This window comes from Giraffa tippelskirchi, chromosome X (genome assembly GCF_054371585.1).
Source record: "Giraffa tippelskirchi isolate mGirTip1 chromosome X, T2T-mGirTip1v1.2.pri, whole genome shotgun sequence".
Classification (NCBI taxonomy): Eukaryota; Metazoa; Chordata; class Mammalia; order Artiodactyla; family Giraffidae; genus Giraffa; species Giraffa tippelskirchi.
The window spans coordinates 141,256,379-141,274,970 of NC_137289.1; the positions used below are offsets into that span (position 1 = coordinate 141,256,379).

Genomic DNA, 18,592 nt, shown 5'->3' on the forward strand with positions numbered 1-18,592 from the left:
TTTTTCCAAAGCTACATTCTTTTCATTACCAAGTGATTTAAATTTTCATTGCAAGAAGAATCATCTGGAGAGGTTACACACACACACACACACACACACCAAGACCTTGGCCCCACATCTAGAGATCCTTATTTTAAATGGGGGTGGGGCCAGTATTTTCCTTCAAATCTCCTTGGATGATTTTAATGAGAATCTAGGCTTAAAACAAATTGTACTAGAATGTGCTGCCTCCCAAACCATATCAACAAATTTCATGAAACCTAGCAGAGGGTGGACAGCACTTCAATCTCAACATCTAAAAATAGCTAACAGTGGCACCAATACACAATATTAAAGGAAACCGAGGGTAATTTCACCTAGAATGCTTCACCCATGCAAAGTGTTTATGATCGGCCTGGGACCAAGATAGACAGCACAAATCAGACTCCAGAAGCCTGTTCTTGACTTTGCTTCTGAGCCTGGGCATAACGGTTGCCTTCTCAGCACACACTGCAAATGCCCTGCCCCATGTCCCCCTGGCAGGGCCTGGGTCACCTGCAGCTGTTGGGAAAGACAGTCTTGTTTCTGCTGACAGCTCTTCACCTCCAGCAACCACCCATGTCTCTCTCCATCTCTGCTCCAGAGCTTCACTATCACCTTCAGGGTGGGCTCAGTGGTGCAGGGCATCTAGGAAGTGCCAGGGACTTAACTCAGCCTTTTTTGCTGACTTCTCCCTCACTGTCTAAAAGTCCCCACTCCCTCACTTACATTCCCTGAGGCCACGTTCCCAGTTTACTCCCTGCACCCAAATCCTAGTCTCAGGATCTGCTTTGGAAGAACAAGACAGGAAATAACCTCCAAGTGTTTCATTTTATCCTCAGATACAAATAAGCATTAGGCCAACAACGATACTAACTTACATATGAATTTTACTTTACAGCTTACAAAGAGCTTTCACATTCGCATTTTGATCACTAAAGGAGAACATTCCCTAACACCATCACAAGGGGAATTGGGAATGGATACAATTCTCTTTCATTTCTTGAGAGTAAAGTACTCCGTTATCATAATAAAGACAGGCATAGATTAACTTTTCCCTGTATGCACACACTCTGCCCATTCTTCACTCTGTGTGTTCTTCGTAAGAAAAATGCCAATTCAAGCAAATATTAAAAATAACTACTGTTTTAAATAGCAGATTCTCGATTTTCTCCATCAGCCTGGAAGGACGTTGTGGTTGAGCCGTCGAGAAGAAAAACTACCATGTCCACTGCTTTGGCAAAACCTCAGATGCGTGGCCTCCTGGCCAAACGTCTGCGATTTCATATTGTTGGAGCATTCATAGTCTCCCTGGGGTTTGCAACTTTCTATAAGTTTGCTGTGGCTGAACGAAGAAAGAAGGCATATGCAGATTTCTACAGAAATTATGATTCCATGAAAGATTTTGAGGAGATGAGGAAGGCGGGTATCTTTCAGAGTGCAAAGTGATTTGGAATATAAAGAATTTCTTGGGGTTGAATTCCATGGAAGTTTGTCACTTTCCTGTGTTCTGGAACTATGAAACTATGACTATCTTGGGTGAGAAATAGTCTCTCAATAAATAAACAATTCACAAATACTGTGGAAAAAAAAAAAAATAAATAGCAGATTCTCAATTAGTGCAACAATGTAAGTGTGGGTTGCTTTTTTTTAAACTTTTATAGTGAATAGTCATTCATGCTTCATTATGTAAAATTATATGTCAAAAAATGATTGTTGTGGAAACATTTCTCACTGAGATAAATACAATTTAACATGGGTCACAGACTAGGGAAAATTCAACAGGGAAATTCAACAGGAAATTGACAGGGAAATTCAACATTTTTTATGTGTTTTTGTAAGTTAAATAAAAATGAGATAGTAATGGGGAGATCATTGGGGTTGCACCATAAAAAGTAATATACCTTTGCCATTTCTAAAGATTCTGCTGGGTATTATAGCTTACAGCAGTCTCAACTACAGAAAACTTTAAATAAAATTGACTGGCTTGAGGAAAGGATATTATTATTTTGAGAACAGGAAAGAGAAAAAATGCACAGCCCTCTCTCTGAGTCTAAATCCCTAATGAAATGGATAATCCTGCAGTACAAGAATTCAATTTAAGCTATTATTGTCCCATCTGTGCTGAGTCAGGGCTGGCCACCTTGCACCGAAAAGTAGGGCTCCTTTTCAGTAGAATTGCCATCTTTTCTCTACAATTTGGATCTTTTTGCTGCTGGTTGGATTTCTATTATTTGTGTTTTAAGGAATTTCAAAGCATTTCCTTAAAAACAAGATTAAAAGTTTTAAGTTTATATGAGAGGTATCACATGAACCATGTAGGTAAGGTTCTTTTAGTTTTATATTTACTTTTCAAGAAAATCTAGAAGATTTCTTAAAATGTCTAAGCTCTAACATCCACAACTGAAGCCTTGAACTTCCAGAGTTTTTTTTCTTAATCCATTGCCTGCCCCCAGAGAGAAGGCGGATTTGCTAGTGACTGCATATTTGACCTTCTTAGTATAGTCATGGTTCCTCAAATACATAAACAATTCCTGTTTTAGCCACCAATCCCTACTGGAGCATTTCATGTCAAACTGGGGAGAGCAACGGGTTGGGCTCTGTCTGTAGTCTAACATTTCTGTTCTTGATAATAATAGTAGGGAGATGTTCACATATTAATTAAAACAGTAGTAGTATTCTTGATCATGACCCTAGTTATTACTACAGGCTTAGGATAGACTGTGAAACAGTAAAATGTAGTAAGTGCATATATTTACCCATTTTCCTGTGCTAAATTAATATGATATTTATCTTGGGGAAGCAGAAAGATGTGATGCTCTTTTCAACATTTTTCTTTGGAACTTTTCATCTTTACCATTGGCTTTTGGATTGTAAATGGAAATCAGTTCTTTGGAAAAACTCAAAATGCATTCACATCTCCTTTGAGGCATATATGTATCTAAAAGAGGTAATTATTTGTTACCAGCATTCCAAAAATGCTGTTTATTGGGATGACTGCCCTTATCTGAACTTATTTTTACAACTTACCAAACACTACCATTCTAGTCTGCAAGTAACTTCAAGAGAGAAAAAAAAAAAAGCATTTGAAATGGATTGTGCTGAAATTAATAGAGACTTCAATTTTGGTATTTCTTACCTGAGGACTGAGACTCAGTTGAGTTGTTTTAGAATCTTCCCATGGCCCCACACTGACTTGAATTTTATGAGTGTTGCTCATGAAGATGTCATCTTATCCAGATGACATTTTACTCTGGGTTTTTCTCTTTGCTAGGGTAGACGCATTTTTGATATATGAATTTATGGTTCTGAAAAGTTTTAAGTAATCAGTTAACTTAAAGTTCAAACACTACCACATAACACAGAATACTTGTTTGTGTTTGCAAACAGCAAACATTACTTTAAAATCATTCCTGCTGTAATGTATGTTCAGGTGAGTTTTCTTTCAACACTTGGAAATTATAATATAATATTCTTGGATGTTTACCAGCTCCCTTTCTCCTACTGCTGTTTGCAAGCTGAAAGAACAATGCAAGACAAAAGATTTAAGTTTAAATCAGGTGAAGGTTACAAACGGTGGTGACTAGAACACAGATATTCCTATGTCACTTCATGCATATTTTTTTCTGGGTCTGGCTAAGAGTTAAGTCCTTTGATATCAGCTAAGACTGTCAAAATCAAGTCAGTTGTGAAGATTCAAGTCTTATGAGGCATTCTTTATCTGAAAATCTGTAAGTATGCCCAGGCCTTCAGGAGAAGATCTGGTGAAAAAGATTTTGCAAGAGCAGATTTGAATTTTCTAATGCATGTTTCACAGTTGAAAACAAATCATGTTTATTACCTTTTTCTTATTTTTCATCTGCAATTTGTGGATTCAAATTTTATTATACATAGTTAAAAATTGAATGGAATTTTATGATTTACTTTTTCATAATTTTTTAGAATGTAATTGTCTTGTTCTTTGGTGCTTTCATGATATTGAAGATGAAAAATATTATATAAGCATTTTGATGGATTTTGAAGTTTTAAAAAATTAATGGTGTGGAAGTTGACTCTGGAATAACACAGTTTCTGATTTGGTGTCTAAATTCAACTTTTTCTACCCCTACTCCCACTCTCATGTATACACTCCATTCATTAACTGCATTAGGTATGGCACCTGGAGGGGAAAGTGCTCCTAAGAGAGATATCAGTACATCAAGCAAAATATTTGGTAACCAGTGGTTTTTGAGTTTGTCGATAAAGAAGATTACTGAAATTTTAATATTAATCTGTTATGAGATGTTGGAAATAAATCCAGGCACTTTTAGTGCATTCTTCAGTAGGCTACCTGGGTAGCCTCTAGCACTAGCAGCTATTGTCATGTTGATTTTTCTTAAACGGGCATTTATTCTTCCTAGCTTTTGTTACTCTTTGAAGGAAAAACTAAATCCTTAAAATTAACCCTGGTTAAAATATATATTCAGTTGAGTTCAGTTCAGTCGCTCAGTCGTGTCCGACTCTTTGCAACCCCATGGACTGCAGCATGCCAGGCCTCCCTCTCCATCACCAGCTCCCAAAGTTTACTCAAACTCGTGTCTATTGAGTCGGTGATGCCATCCAACCATCTCATCCTCTGTCGTCCCCTTCTCCTCGTGCCCTCAATCTTTCCCAGCATCAGGGTCTCTTCAAATGAGTCAGCTCTTCGCATCAGGTGGCCAAAGTATTGGAGTTTCAGCTTCAGCATCAGTCCTTCCAGTGAATATTCAGGACTGATTTCCTTTAGGATGGACTGGTTGTGTTAACTGGCCTAGGAAATCTCTGGACTTCGCTGGTGGTCCAGTGGTTGAGAGTCTGCCTGCGAGTGCAGGAGACAGGGGTTCAATCCCTGATCCAGGAAGATCCCACATGGTTCAGGGCAACTAAGCCCATGTACTACAACTACTGAGTAAGTGCTCTAGAGCAAGTGAGCCACAACTACTGAGTCCATGTGCTGCAACTACTGAAGCCTGTGAGCCTAGAGCCCATGCTCCACAAGAGAAGCCAACGCATTGAGAAGCCCGCACACTACAATGAAGAGTAGCTCCCCTCACCACAACTAGACAAAGCCAACATGCAGCAACAAAGACCCAGTGCAGCCACAAATAAATACACACACACACACATATAAAGATTTCTGATTTTTTTCTACAGGTGACCCATCTGACCCACTGATGTTATTTGCAAAATTAAAATGCACACACACACACAAATAAATATCATCTGGTTAGGTTTTAACTCATCTTTCCTGCTTGCTTCAATCTTTCAAAATCCTGATTCTAAATCCTGATTCAAAATCCTTCCATTTGGATGTCATCTGAAAATTTGATCAGTTTGCTGTTTCAAGAGACGGATAGTCTGCTGGATGGGCCTGGGCCTTCCCTCAGGGAGCTGAGCAACACGCTGTCTCATAGGAAGGACCTCAAAGTGTTCAGATGAGAAGCATTTGCGGTGTGCAAATTTAAGGTGCTTCACATCCTAGATAAGGATGAGTCTCACTTCAGCAAGGCCATTCTGCTGACCATTAATCCAAGTCTTCCTAATTCCTGATGATGCTCTCCTGATGTGGTACCTCTTGCCTTTCTTAACTTCTCTAGAAGTAAAGAGGAGCAGAGTCCTCCGGGAGCCAACTCTTGGTGCTTCCCACTATACCCTCCCTCCCACACTTCCCATTGAAAGAGCAGCTGCTGTGGAAAACAGTTCAATAGTTCCTCAAAAGATTAAAGACAGAATTTCCATATGGCCCAGCAATTCCACTCCTAGGTATATACCCAAAAGAATTAAGAACAAGTGTTCAAACAAAAATTGTTCACAAATGTTCAGAGCAGAATTGTTCACAATAGCCTAAAGGTGGAAACGACTCTAATTTCCATTAACTGATGAATGGGTAAACAAAATCTGATATAACATTAATCAACTATTAAAATGGATGAAGTACTGATACAGGCTACAACATGGATGAACTTTGAAAACATGATGCTAGGTGAAAGAAGCCAGACAAAAAAGGCCACATTATATGACTCCATTTATACGACACACTCAGAATAAGCACACTCACAGACAGACACAGAAAGTAGATTAGTGATTGCACAGGAATGGGGGTAGGGGAAAATGGAGACTAAGAATGGTGGTTTCCTTCTGGGGTGATGAAAAAGTTCTGGGACTAAAGAGTAGTGACAGTTGTACAACATTGTGAATGTACTTAATACTGTTGAACTGTATACTTCAAAATGGTAAATTTTATATTATGTGTATTTTACTAACACACTAAAAAAAAAAAGGAACAGTAATAAAAAAGAACAAAGCCATCTAACAGGGTGACCATTCAGACCATGTCTATCCATCTTGTCTATGAGGATATCAAGACCTTGCCAAATACTTTGCAGAAATCTCTGTACACTATTTGTACTACATTACTTTGATTAACCGGCTTAATATCATTCATGAAGGTGTAAGTGAAAGGAAGTATGATAACTTATGTGATGTTCTTTGTGACCCCACCATTCTAGCTCCCACAGTTCACTTATTTCCTGTGTGGGTGCTTATAAATCATTCTTTGAATATCGTGGTCAATTACCTGGGAGTAACATCAAGTATACTAGGCTGTTATTTTTGGCACTGTCTACTTTTTCAAAATTAGGACTCCCCCCATACACCCCCCACACGTCCTTCCATCCCTCTGGCTTTTCTCCTCCTTCCCAACCACAGGAATTTAGGGTCTCATTTACAAGTTTTCTCTGAGGGTTTATCACATTCATCCGGGCCCAAAGCCCAGCACTTACAGCCAATCCATCCTGAATCTTTTGTCTCTGTGGTGGTGGTGATGGTCTTCTTGTTTTTGTCTCACCTCTCATCACTATCCTCTTCATTCACTTCACTCCAGCCATACTAGCCTCCTTACAATTTCTCACATTAGATATGGCTTGTTTCCTCATGCCAAGCTCTAAGATTTGGCAGTCTCTGTTCTCTCTGCCTGGAAAGCTTATCCCCCAGATTCTACTGGTTCACTGCCTCACTTTCTTCAACTCTGTGCTCAAATATCACTTTGCCAGAGAGGCATTTCCCAACCAGTGTATTTGAAATAGAGATCCCTGAGACCCCTCTCTGACATTTCTATCTTTTACTATTTATCACCTTCTGACCTATTTGTTTATCTGCTTATTGTGTGTCTCCCTCTGTCACTCCCTTCACCTCTTGGCACTCCTGACCACTTGACAGATTTATGTGTTTATATTTGGGTTGTCTGGCTCTGCTGGGATATGATGGGGGCGGTTTTATTTATGTAATAAATCAAGATTGGCCTTCAACTCTCCCCTGACCCGTTCAGTCAATCAACCAGGAGTTATTGAGCAATTTTTATATTCCAGGCACTGTGTTAAGTCTCTGAACTAAGGAAAATGAAAAGATATGGTCCCTGCTTGTAAGTAGCTTCCACACTAGTCAGAGTAGGTCATAGGAAAGGCTACAATCTAGGGAATGAAGAGGTGATAAGGGCTAAGGTTTTCTGAAGGCCAAGGAAGGCTTCCATAGGTGTTCAGAGTCACTGAGCTGGGAGCGAACATAGCTCATTCAAACAACTTTAATATTCTAAGGCTGGAGCCCCAGATGTGAGGGAGAGAAGGGTAGCACTTATTATCACTTGATTATTTGTTAATCATTTATCTGCCTCATTCTCTTCCCCTTAGTTCTTGGGCTTATCACCTTCTGAGCAAGCCCCAAGAGCCTGACCCCGAAGGACCATCACACAGAGTTTGACACCTGTAGGTGATGGAGCATGTGGTCAAGAAGACAGAAAGGGGGAAAGGAGGCCTGGAACCCAGCAGTTACGCTGTTTGTACAAAGCCCTCATTATTCCTGCTTTCAGATGGCTGCAGTACTTAAGAAAGCTGCCAAGTAAGATTAAAATCAATCAAGAATGTAGAATATGGGTCTTAGGTTCAACAGACAGAACTACTGGCGAGGGAGTCGTTGCTATACAAAAGCCTCCCTGTTTCAGCGTAGGCTGGATCAGGGCAGTGTTCAGGGAAAGGCTGGTTAACCAACCCAGCATGTAATTGAGTCTGTTCTTTTCTCTGTTCTACTAATGATTCATTAAGCAGAGTGTACCACTCACTGTGATCCAGACTCATGACTTCAAATCAAACAGAGGAGGCCAATTTCTGCAAAGTACAGGAAAGAAACAATCAGTGCCCTGGGCTTGGTTAGGGCAGGCTACAGAGGCAGGAACCCTGCAACTGCTTTGCACTGGGTAAGGCGTTTTGGGAAAACTATAGCTTCTTTCTGCAGAACCAGTAGTAGAAAAAGTCAAGGCTAATAATAAAGACATGCGTTGGGCTTAGCTACTATCACACAAAATTTTTCTTTTCTCACAAACCTATAAATAATTATGAAGTTAGGACATTTTAGCTGTAGTTAAATGATTGTGTTAGGGAAAGAAACGGACAAACGACACTAAATTTTTTAATATACAAATATTATAGTGTTAAGAAATTAAATTAGACATGTTACTTTAAGGGAGGCTGAGGATTATTGTAAAGTTACTGTGTGAGAAATTAATAATAATATTCACATTCCATGGTATATCTATTACCTAGTAAGCATTATGATAGGTTATTAGCATACTTTATTTCACCTTGAAAATAATTTCCTGAAATATATATTAATGACCTCATTTAACAGATAAGGAAACTTTGTCTCTGAAAGATTAAGCAAACTGACTAAGGTACCCAGAAAAAGCCAGAATTTAAAGTCTGAGGCTGTTTGGGTTAGTAGGGCAAGTTTTATGTTTTCTATTGTGCCCTGAAAAGCTCTTCTAAGCTTTTGTGTCAAATACCAAGTACTTTTCAAATCAAAGTCCTACTGGAGAGAGACCAGGATGAGAATTAGGAAAATATTTTTATTTAACGTAAATTTACAATGATGGAAATCATACTACGGAGGTGCAGTTTCTTTAGAGTACAAACACACGCTTCTTCACTCTTAAATTAGGAGATATCCACAAGCAAAAAGAAAGCACTTGAAGGAGAGAAATCACCTCAATGCAAGGCTAAATCATGAATGTAAATGAGATATAAAGTGAGAAAGCATCTTCATGAGAAATATAGAGAAGCTTCAAAAAAAGAGCCTCTTCACTGAGTGCCTGTGGGTTGGGCATTATAGGGGAGAGCCAAAGCAAATTCTTGACACTGGCCTTCTACTCCATTTGTGCCTGCGTATTTTAGACTTCTGATATATAAATCAGGAACATTTCACTTCTGCTTAGGATGGAGAGAAACAACATCAAAACACATACCCACAAATCCCCAAACAACTGACTGGAGGTGGTATTTTCTGGATGCCCAAATTGGAAAAAAAAGCCTTTAAGGTTCTGAGCGTCCAACCCTTCATATAGCAGAGGACTCCCCTCTGCCAAGTCATTTGTTTGAATATCTCCAACAACTGGGAGCTCACCTACTTTGATTCCAGACTCTTAATTATTAGTAGTTATTTGTTTATATTTTATCTGAAATCTACTATCCCAGTAACTTTTATCTGTCAATGCTCATTTTCCTCTTGAAACTAAAGAGAATTCTGTCTTATGTTCCAGCTCTTTCAATGTTGTGAGAGAGCCATCCTTTTGCCCCTATTTTATTCCCTGAGCTAACCATTCTCACTCATTTCAGCTGTTGCTCATATACCATGATTTACAGCACTCTATGATAGGACTGCTATGAAGGAGTTGAAGTTGGTCTATGTCCCTCATGAAATATATTTCCCAGAATTGAACATAATAAATCAAAGTTTAGTAAGATTGATTATCAAAAGCCCAGAACAGTCAGAATACTGTATTTCTATTTAAACAGCCCAATATTCCTTTGTTTTTTTTTTTTCCTTCTTCTTTTTCTTCTTTTGTTTTATAGCCTTATCATGCTCTTGGCTCGTATTGGCTTCAGGCCACTAACATCCCCAAGTCTTCTTTTCAACATGCTGCTATTGAGCAAGTTCTCCCTATATCCTTAACTTTGGTTCCAAGGATAGAACACTAAAACTTGTCCATTAAACTTTTAATAGAGATTACCATTTATTTACATATTTACCCTGCCTTTTTGCAAAAGATACTAACTGATACATCATTCCTGGGCTGACGCCAATTTGGAATCTGCTTTGTCATCTGATTTATTCACACAATTTATTCACACTCTCCCAGATTCTTGTTCTCTATACACTGACAACCAGGTCCATTCAGCCCATATTCAGATACTTAAAAAGGACCATGATAGTAAAGCAACCCTGTTCAAAACAGATCTTCAACAAAATTTGCCAGATTTGACAGAGATCCATTAATCAGCATTCTTACAATAGAATGATTATGCTGTTAAATTATCCAATCATCCATCCAGTTTCTCCATCTTTTCAGGAAGGATGCCACAGAAGTGTTTGAAAAATGCCTCGCAGAAGCACAGAAACTCTATGTCCACAGGATTCCTTTGATCTACTCATCTAATAAACATATAACAAAAGAAAGCAAGGCCTGTCAGGCTATCTCTCCTTAGTGAATTCATGCTGGCTTCTTTAAGGATCACCTCTTCTCTCTTTGGGAGTTCACACATCACCCATATGATAGTCTTAACACAGAATAAATATTGAAATCCTGTTAATATTTGCATCATCTACCATCTCCCCGGGTCGGGAAGATCCCCTGGAGAGGGAAATGGCAACCCACTCCAGTATTCTTCCCTGGGGAGTCCCATGGACAGAGGAGCCTGGCTGACTATAGTCCATGGAGTCACGAAGAGTCGGACATGACTGAGCGATTAACACTACACCATCTCCCCACTTTTGAAAACCAAGACATTTGTCCATCTCCTGTCTTCAGGAAGCACTTCTATTTCTAATCTATAGGAAACATAGATTGCAGATGATATTTTAAGAATCTCTTTTAAAAACAATCTTCATAGTCTCAGATGTGATGTGTCCCAACCTGAAGATTTGCATTTTTAGTTTGCATCCTTGGAATGGGAGTGATGGTGGTATGGGGAGAGAATAGCTTCCCTAAAGAATAAGGGTACTGTTTTTAGAAGGAGTGAGAGATGCTGGGCAAACAAAAGAGATTCCACTGCAACAGTGAACCTTCAAATTCAAATACCCTTCAGCAAGCTTCAGTTCTCTCTAGCTGGTGTTTCTTGCATTAGTATTATAGCTCTGTGCTGTTCTTGTGTTTTGAGTCTTTGATTACTACCTACCTCCCTCTTCCCAGGTTTTTATGTGTCTTTTACAATCTGAGCTCCTCAGAGAGCCTTAGCCCTTCTCACCAGCACATTTAGTCTCTTGGATTACTTCCTGTACCATTATTAATAAGGGGCTCTAGTCCCTTCATACAGATAACAGTCCCTTCCGCTTATTTGTAATTGACATTTCCCAGAGGTTGATGCATTCATTTGGCTTTATTGCTTTTAGTAGGCTCTGATCCCATTTTTGCAGTTTCAGTTTCCAACATGGTTGACAAAAATTATCCAAAGATCAGAGAAGATAAAGCTGTTGAGGGCTTCTAAGGTCAATAGGTTAGAAAATAAATTATTTCATTATCAGGATGAAAACTGAATCCTCACATTAACCTTCCTAATTGCTTGCTTACCTTGTTTTCATACTTTCTAAGTGAACAAGAACAAAGTCACTTGCTGCTGTTCTCATTAACACTAATGATCAATAAGTAGAAAAAACTTTTTCTGCTGATTCTTATATTTTGTTCAACATTATGTAGGCTTAATTTAGAGCTTATTAAGACATTGCCAGTTTTGCTCATTATCTCCTCTATAAGATGAATGTTTCTTAGGCAAGTAGTTAACATGAAGCAACAGTGACTGGCTCAGTTTTTGTCATTAAGCAAGACTTCTGGTTATGTTTACTGCTGGGGGTGGGGAGGGAAAAAGCAAGCGTGAGTGTTTAATACTGACTTAGATACTCCCCAGAGAAGGATGAGATGTACTTATAACAATGTCAAAGCTGAATGTCAATGAGCAGAGCTGACTTTGTGTACAAGGCAAGTGTTTGCCTTGCATCTTCCCCCAAACTCTTTTGAGGTTCTTTCCAGCCATTAAAATTGTGCTCTGAAATGAAATCTGGATGCCTGCCACAACATGCATGAACCTTGAAAACACTATGCTAAGTGAAGGAAACCAGACACAAAGAACCACCCATGATACGCTTCCATTTATACTGAATGGTCAGAATAGGTAAATCTATAGACAGAAAGCAGATGTGGCTGCCAGGGGTTGTGTGGTAGGGAAGGGGGCGTGCTGGGGAGATTGGAGATGATGACTAAGGGGTGTGGAGTTTCTTTTTGGAGTGAGGAAAATGTTTTGAAATTGACTGTGGTGATGGTTGCACAACTCTGTGAATATACTAAAAGCCACTGAATTGTACACTCTAAGTGGATGAACTGTGTGGCATGTGAATTATGTCTCAATAAAAACTTTTTTTTAATCACACCGTACTCCTCCTGCTGCCATTATATACTACTCCTTCTTTGGAGTCTTTAGCAACTGGATCACTGTCACCTTTTCCATCAGGTCTTGCTACCATCCCAAACGACTTTGACATCCACACAGATAACATACTACTCATCAATCAACCAAGTGAGTCCCTTCCTGGGTCTTCTCTGCTCCAGTGACCTTTGCCTCCTTTCTACCTGGCCACCACTCCACCCTTATTTGTTACATTTTCCACCCAACCTCTCATCTCCCCCACCTCTAAAACAATGCCCTCACAGGTCCATCTCAGAACACGACTCCCGACACTTCCAGCTGGCTCACTCAGCTGCTCTAATTCTAACCTGGTCCTGGTGTGCACAGGGTCCTCCTCCTCCACTGACCCCATCACTTTGCCTCCTTCTGCTCTATCATATCAGCATCCACCATCGCCCTCCTGCCTCGAAACTCCCTGCTTGGGAATGGCTCTCCTTTTCTTTTTTTAAATTAGTTTATCTATCTATTTTTTAACTTTACAATATTGTATTTGTTTTGCCATACACTGACATGAACCCGCCATGGGTGTACATGTGTTCCCCATCCAGAATCCCCCTCCCACCTCCCTCCCCATCCCATCCCTCTGGGTCATCCCGGTGCACCAGCCCCGAGCACCCCGTATCATGCATCGAACCTGGACTGGCAATTCGTTTCACATATGATAATTTACATGCTTCCATGCCATTCTCCCATATTATCCCGCCCTCGCCCTCTCCCATAGAGTCTATAATACTGTTCTATTTATCTGTGTCTCTTTTGATGTCTCGCATACAGGGTTATCTTTACCGATTAACTAAATACCATATATATGTGTTAGTATACTGTATTGGTGTTTTTCTTTCTGGCTTACTTCACTCTGTATAATAGGCTCCAGTTTCATGGCTCTCCTTTTCTAGCTTGAATTCCACCACTTCAGTGTTTCATCCTTCTCTCTCAGCCATCAGGCAAATCTCAACCCTACGCCAATGCACCTAATTCCAGAATGACCCAGCCACAGATTTCATCTCCACTGCACACTCAGCGGCCTCAGTGATCTGTTCACATTGCTCCAGGATCTTCTCTCCAGTTCTCCAAGGTCTCTGGGAGAAACCTGCAGATAATCTGCCCTCTGCCTCTATGTCAGAGAGGAAGTTGCTTCCCTACCACCAAACTGGGTGCTTGCTGGCATCCTTTCCTCTCCCACCATTCGCTGATCTGAACAAAATGGAAGAAATACCCCTTCTCTTATTTAGCCTATACCCCGTCTGGCTTGCATCACCTCCCTCACAGCATCCTTGTAGGACTGAGTATTTACTCCTTCCCCCCATATCTTCAACCTCTTCCTCTCTACTGACTCCTACCCATCAATATGGCTCTCCCTCCTGAAGCAACAAGAGCACCTCAAACTTGATGCCATGCCCCCTTCTCCAGCTCTCTTTCTTTCCTCTTCTTTAAATACAAACCTCCCAAGAGAGCCGTCTTCACTTCTCCCTTTCCACTTTTTCCTCTATATGCTCAGGGTGTTTCCACACATCACTTCACTCAAATGGCTTTTTTGAATCCGGTGAGCCCTTTCTATTCCTTCTTGAATTCTCAGCAATATTTGGCACATTCAGCAACTTTCTCCTTATCGGGATCTCTTCCTTTAGCTTCATTATTCTACATGCTTCTCGATCTCCTCCTATGCTTCTGACCACTCCTTCTCAGTCTTCTTCTGAAGCTTTTCATTTGCCTGCCCCCTAAAAGTTAGTGTTCTTGAGTTCTGTCCTGGGTATGTGAATAAGAAATTAATTTATAATAAGTTTACACAAACTTAGCAGTTTAAAACATCTATCTATTATCTCTCAGCTTCTGTGGGTCAGGAGTCCAGATTAGCTGGGTCCTCTGCTCAGGTCTCACAAGGCTAAAGTTAAGGTGTTGCCTGGGGCTGCATTCTCATCTGGAGCTTGGAGTCTCTTCCAAGCTCATTCAGGTTGTTGGCAGAATTCAGTTCCTTGTGGTCATAAGACAGGTCTGTTTTTTGGTTGGCTGTCAGCTGGGTTCATTCTCACCTCCTAGAAGCTATCCTCAGGTCCTGCCACATGGGTTCCCCTAGCTCATCAACGAAGAACTCCCTCTCATCAAATCCCTCTTATGCTTCAAATTTCTCTGATTTCTTTTTCTATGAGCTGGAGAAAATTCTCATCTTTTAAAAAGTCCCATATGATTAAGTCAGACCCAGTTTTATAATCTCTCTACTTTGTCAACTGATTGGTAACCTTAATTATATCTGAAAACTCCCTTTGGCCAGGTAAACTAACATAACATCATGGAAATCGCCTTATAATTCTGTCTTTCATGGTATTTTTTAAAAGAAATGTATTATTGTTGTACACAATCTTCTGGAGTGACCTCATCCTCCTACTCAGCTTAATTTACCAGTTCTATGCTGATGACTCACAAACCTCTAGTTTCAGCCCTAACCTCACTCCTGAGCCTTCAGATTTAAATCAGCAACTCCCACTGTCCATTTGGAGGCCCCACAGATATCTGATTTTGGAGGATGAAAAACGAGTTCATTATTTCACCACCAGTCTGCCTTCCTCCTGGGATCTGTCTCTCAGGGAAACATCCCCCAGTGGCATCCTTGACTTTACACTCACTTCCCCTACACTGGGATCAAAGCAACCTACCTCCTAACTCTCTCTAATCAATTCTTTCTTTTTATTCCTTGTTCAAGTTACCTCCACCTCTCATGTGAATTATTTAATAGCTTCTCAATTGCTCTCTCAGCCACCAGTCTTGACCCCTGCAGTGGACACTGTGGATCTGCTTGCTCAGTATCAGTGCCAACTCCCTTCAATGTTCCTTCCAGAAAACAAAAAACTACACTCCATAGCAAGGCTTCTGGTTGTGATGTAGATTCCAACAATCAGGCACACCTATGCAAGTCCTGGAAGGGGGAAGTAACAGATCATGAAGAGGCGGGGGGGCCTCACCTCTCCTATTGCTGCTGACTAGCATGGTTAGGCGAAGGCAATGGCACCCCACTCCAGTACTATTGCCTGGAAAATCCCATGGATGGAGGAGCCTGGTAGGCTACAGTCCATGGGGTCACTAAGAGTCGGACATGACTGAGCAACTTCACTTTCACTTTTCCCTTTCATGCACTGGAGAAGGAAATGGCAACCCACTCCAGTGTTCTTGCCTGGTGAATCCCAGGGACGGGGGAGCCTGGTGGGCTGCCATCTATGGGGTCTCACAGAGTTGGACACGACTGACGCGACTTAGCAGCAGCAGCAGCAGCATGGTTAGGGAAGCATCTGACTTTCAGGGGCAGTTGTAGAAGGAGTCCAGTGTCCAGTCTCTAGCCACAGGAGTGAAAAGAAGGTAGACCCATGGCATCCACTTTGCTAGCAGCAGATTTTTGATTTCTCGATTACAGCAGAGGCAGTATAGGCCTGAAGCTAGCAGTGATGAAGACAGCTTCTCAGCATTCCAGCTCACTGATTATTGCAGACATAGTAATTCCCTGGCAGTCAAGTTCTGCAGTGTTTTTCTGGAAGGTTTTCCCAGAAACTCAGCCTAGATTTGGCTCTTCCAATCATTTTCACAGCTTCTGTTTGTTTTAGTTACAATGGTTTATTTTATCTGCAACTAAACTCAGACTAAAGTACATCCTACAATTAACTGTATTTCACCGAGTGATTTTTCTGAAACTCTAAAACTCAAATCCAGTAATGGCACTGCCCTTGCTTAAAATCTTTCAATGTCCCCAATATCTTTATATAAAGCCCAAAGGCTTTAATCCTGTTGAAACATCCTGTATAATCTGGTCTTCTTATTCTCTGCAGATTCATATTTACCTAGGTACTCCCTGACCACACTGATCTTCTATTTAGGTCAGTGAGACAGTCATACACTCATCTCATCTTTGTACATACCATTCTTGGAACACTCTTGCCTGTCTTCTCTTGACTAACTTTTTTCTTTCCCAATTTTGGCATAATGGCTGTATCCTACAAAAATCCTTCTCTGAACTCCCCAATTCTGCCATGGCCCTCTTGGTAGGATGGATGGGAAGGGGGTGGGGGGTCCTTTTAAAATGTACACTTGTTGGAAATTCTTAGAACTCTGTAATACAGACGGGGGCTCCCCACTCTCCATCCAGGAACTGGGGGCTTGAGAGGTCTACCCTCCATGCCGGGCATCCTCCATGCTATACAGGCCTAGGAGGAGTCCCTGTCCTCCCAGGCTCACATGCTTACCCCATGCCTCTTATATCACCATGAAGGCTGGCTTCTGAGATGTTGCAGCATCGGTACCCCTCCCAGAGGACCCGACCCATGGCTCGGATGGTGACTGCAGCCATGAAATTAAAACATGCTTGCTACTTGGAAGAAAAGCTATGACCAACCTAGACAGCATATTAAAAAGCAGAGACATTACTTTGCTGACAAAGGTCCATAGAGTCAAAGCTATGGTTTTTCCAGTGGTCACGTATGGATGTGAGAGTTGGACTATAAAGAAAGCTGAGCACCAAAGAGTTGATGCTTTTGAACTGTGGGGTTGGAGAAGACTCTTGAGAGTCCCTTGGACTGCAAGGAGATCCAACCAGTCCATCCTAAAGGAGATCAGTCCTGAATGTTCTTTGGAAGAACTGATGCTGAAGTTGAAGCTCCAATACTTTGGCCACCTGATGTGAAGAACTGACTCACTGGAAAAGACCCTGATGCTGGGAAAGAGTAAAGGAAGGAAGAGAAGGAGACGACAGAGGATGAGATGGTTGGATGGCATCACCAGCTCGATGGACATGAGTTTGAGCAAGTTTCAGGAGTTGGTAATGGACAGGGAAGCCTGGCATGCTGCAGTCCCTGGGGTCACAAAGAGTCAGACATGACTGAGTGACTGAACTGACCCCACCACTTATCACTGTCTGAGTTAGGCCCTCTCCTGTATGTTCTCACAGCAGCCTGGCCTTCTTCCTTTTGAAACACTTACTTTACTGCATTGGGATTGCCAGTTGTAAACTGTGCCCTCCTGTCCTTATAGCATATGCACCTAGTAGAAGGTTTCATGTCTATGTTGTTCTCTATTTTACCCCTAGTACCCAATGAGTATCTGGCCCAGACTTAGGCATAAATATTAAAGTAATAAACAAATTAAATCATTTTAAGCAGAGGGTCTAATCTTCATTGGATTTAAGTTTCAGGAAAAAATAAAAAATCAGATGGCCACATGGAGAAGAAATTATAGTAATGGGATCAGATGGAGGAAATGAGCTGAGAGAGAAAATCCAGTCTGTTGATCTGACCTAGAGCAATATTAGTGGGGATGGAAAGGAGATTACTCTGTATGCTATGGTATGGGGAAAAGAACATTAAAAACTGATAACACTCAGAGATATGGGCTTATTTTTCTTTTAGCATCCAATTCAAAGTAATGTTTTCTGAGCATCTACTCTATGGACTTAACAAAATGGCAGAGTAGAAGGACATGCGCTCATCTTCTCCTGCGAGAATTCCAAAATTGCAACTCGCTGCTGAATAGTCATAGCAGGAGAATGTTGGATCCCACCAAACAAAGATACTCCATGTCCAAGGATAAAGGAGAAGCCCCAACAAGACAGTAGGAGGGGCGAAATTAAGTTTAGAATCAAACCCCAACCCTCCAGAGATGCTCAGGGGGCTCAAGTAAAACCTTGTGCATACCAGGACCAGAAGCCCCACAGAGACTGAGCCAGACTTGCCTTTCAGTGTTTGAGTGTCTCCTGCAGAGGCACAGGTCAGCAGTGACCTACCACAGGGACAGGGACTCCGGCTGCAGAAGACCTGGGTCACCTTGCATGTGGCATAAGCCCTCTTGGAGGAGGTCACCATTAGCCCCACCATAGAGCTGCCGAGCAGACGACTCACAAACTGCAGAAAAAGTATACCAAAGAAATTCTTGGACTGTTAAGTTCTAGAACCCACAACAGATTTCCGAACCTGGGGATCCAGCAAAGGGACTGAGAACTGCCAGGGAATTTGACTTTGGAGGCCAGTGGGAGACTGAGCCAGACTTGTCTCTGAGTGTCCAGGAGTCTCTAGTGGAGG

At 41.2% G+C, this 18,592-nt stretch overlaps 2 protein-coding genes across 8 annotated transcripts in view; one reads left to right on the forward strand and one right to left on the reverse strand.

Moving 5' to 3' along the window:
- Nucleotides 1-18,592, reverse strand: part of LOC145536252 (uncharacterized) — a 241,829-nt gene that overhangs the window by 207,986 nt on the left and 15,251 nt on the right. The window contains exons 2-4 of one of the 7 annotated variants that reach the window (XM_081565268.1): nucleotides 18,247-18,415; nucleotides 3,158-3,326; nucleotides 892-1,597 (exon numbers count right to left, since the gene is read on the reverse strand). The exons of 2 other annotated variants lie outside the window; for them this stretch is intronic. In XM_081565268.1, the coding sequence (XP_081421394.1) occupies nucleotides 18,294-18,415 (122 nt within the window). In that variant the 3' untranslated portion in view covers nucleotides 892-1,597; nucleotides 3,158-3,326; nucleotides 18,247-18,293. Of the gene's footprint in view, nucleotides 1-891; nucleotides 1,598-3,157; nucleotides 3,537-8,149; nucleotides 8,196-18,246; nucleotides 18,416-18,592 lie in introns of those variants that run through there. 4 more of the 7 variants (XM_081565269.1, XM_081565271.1, XM_081565270.1 and 1 more) reach the window with 4 other exon arrangements.
- Nucleotides 1,243-1,620, forward strand: LOC145536255 (cytochrome c oxidase subunit 6C). Its single transcript, XM_081565281.1, has one exon. The coding sequence runs from the start codon at nucleotides 1,243-1,245 to the stop codon at nucleotides 1,465-1,467; it is 225 nt and encodes a 74-aa protein (XP_081421407.1). The 3' UTR covers nucleotides 1,468-1,620.

Bases quoted from the DNA above. Each gene is read 5' to 3' on its own strand.
- LOC145536255 (XM_081565281.1), top strand. From the start codon at position 1,243: ATGTCCACTGCTTTGGCAAAACCTCAGATGCGTGGCCTCCTGGCCAAA.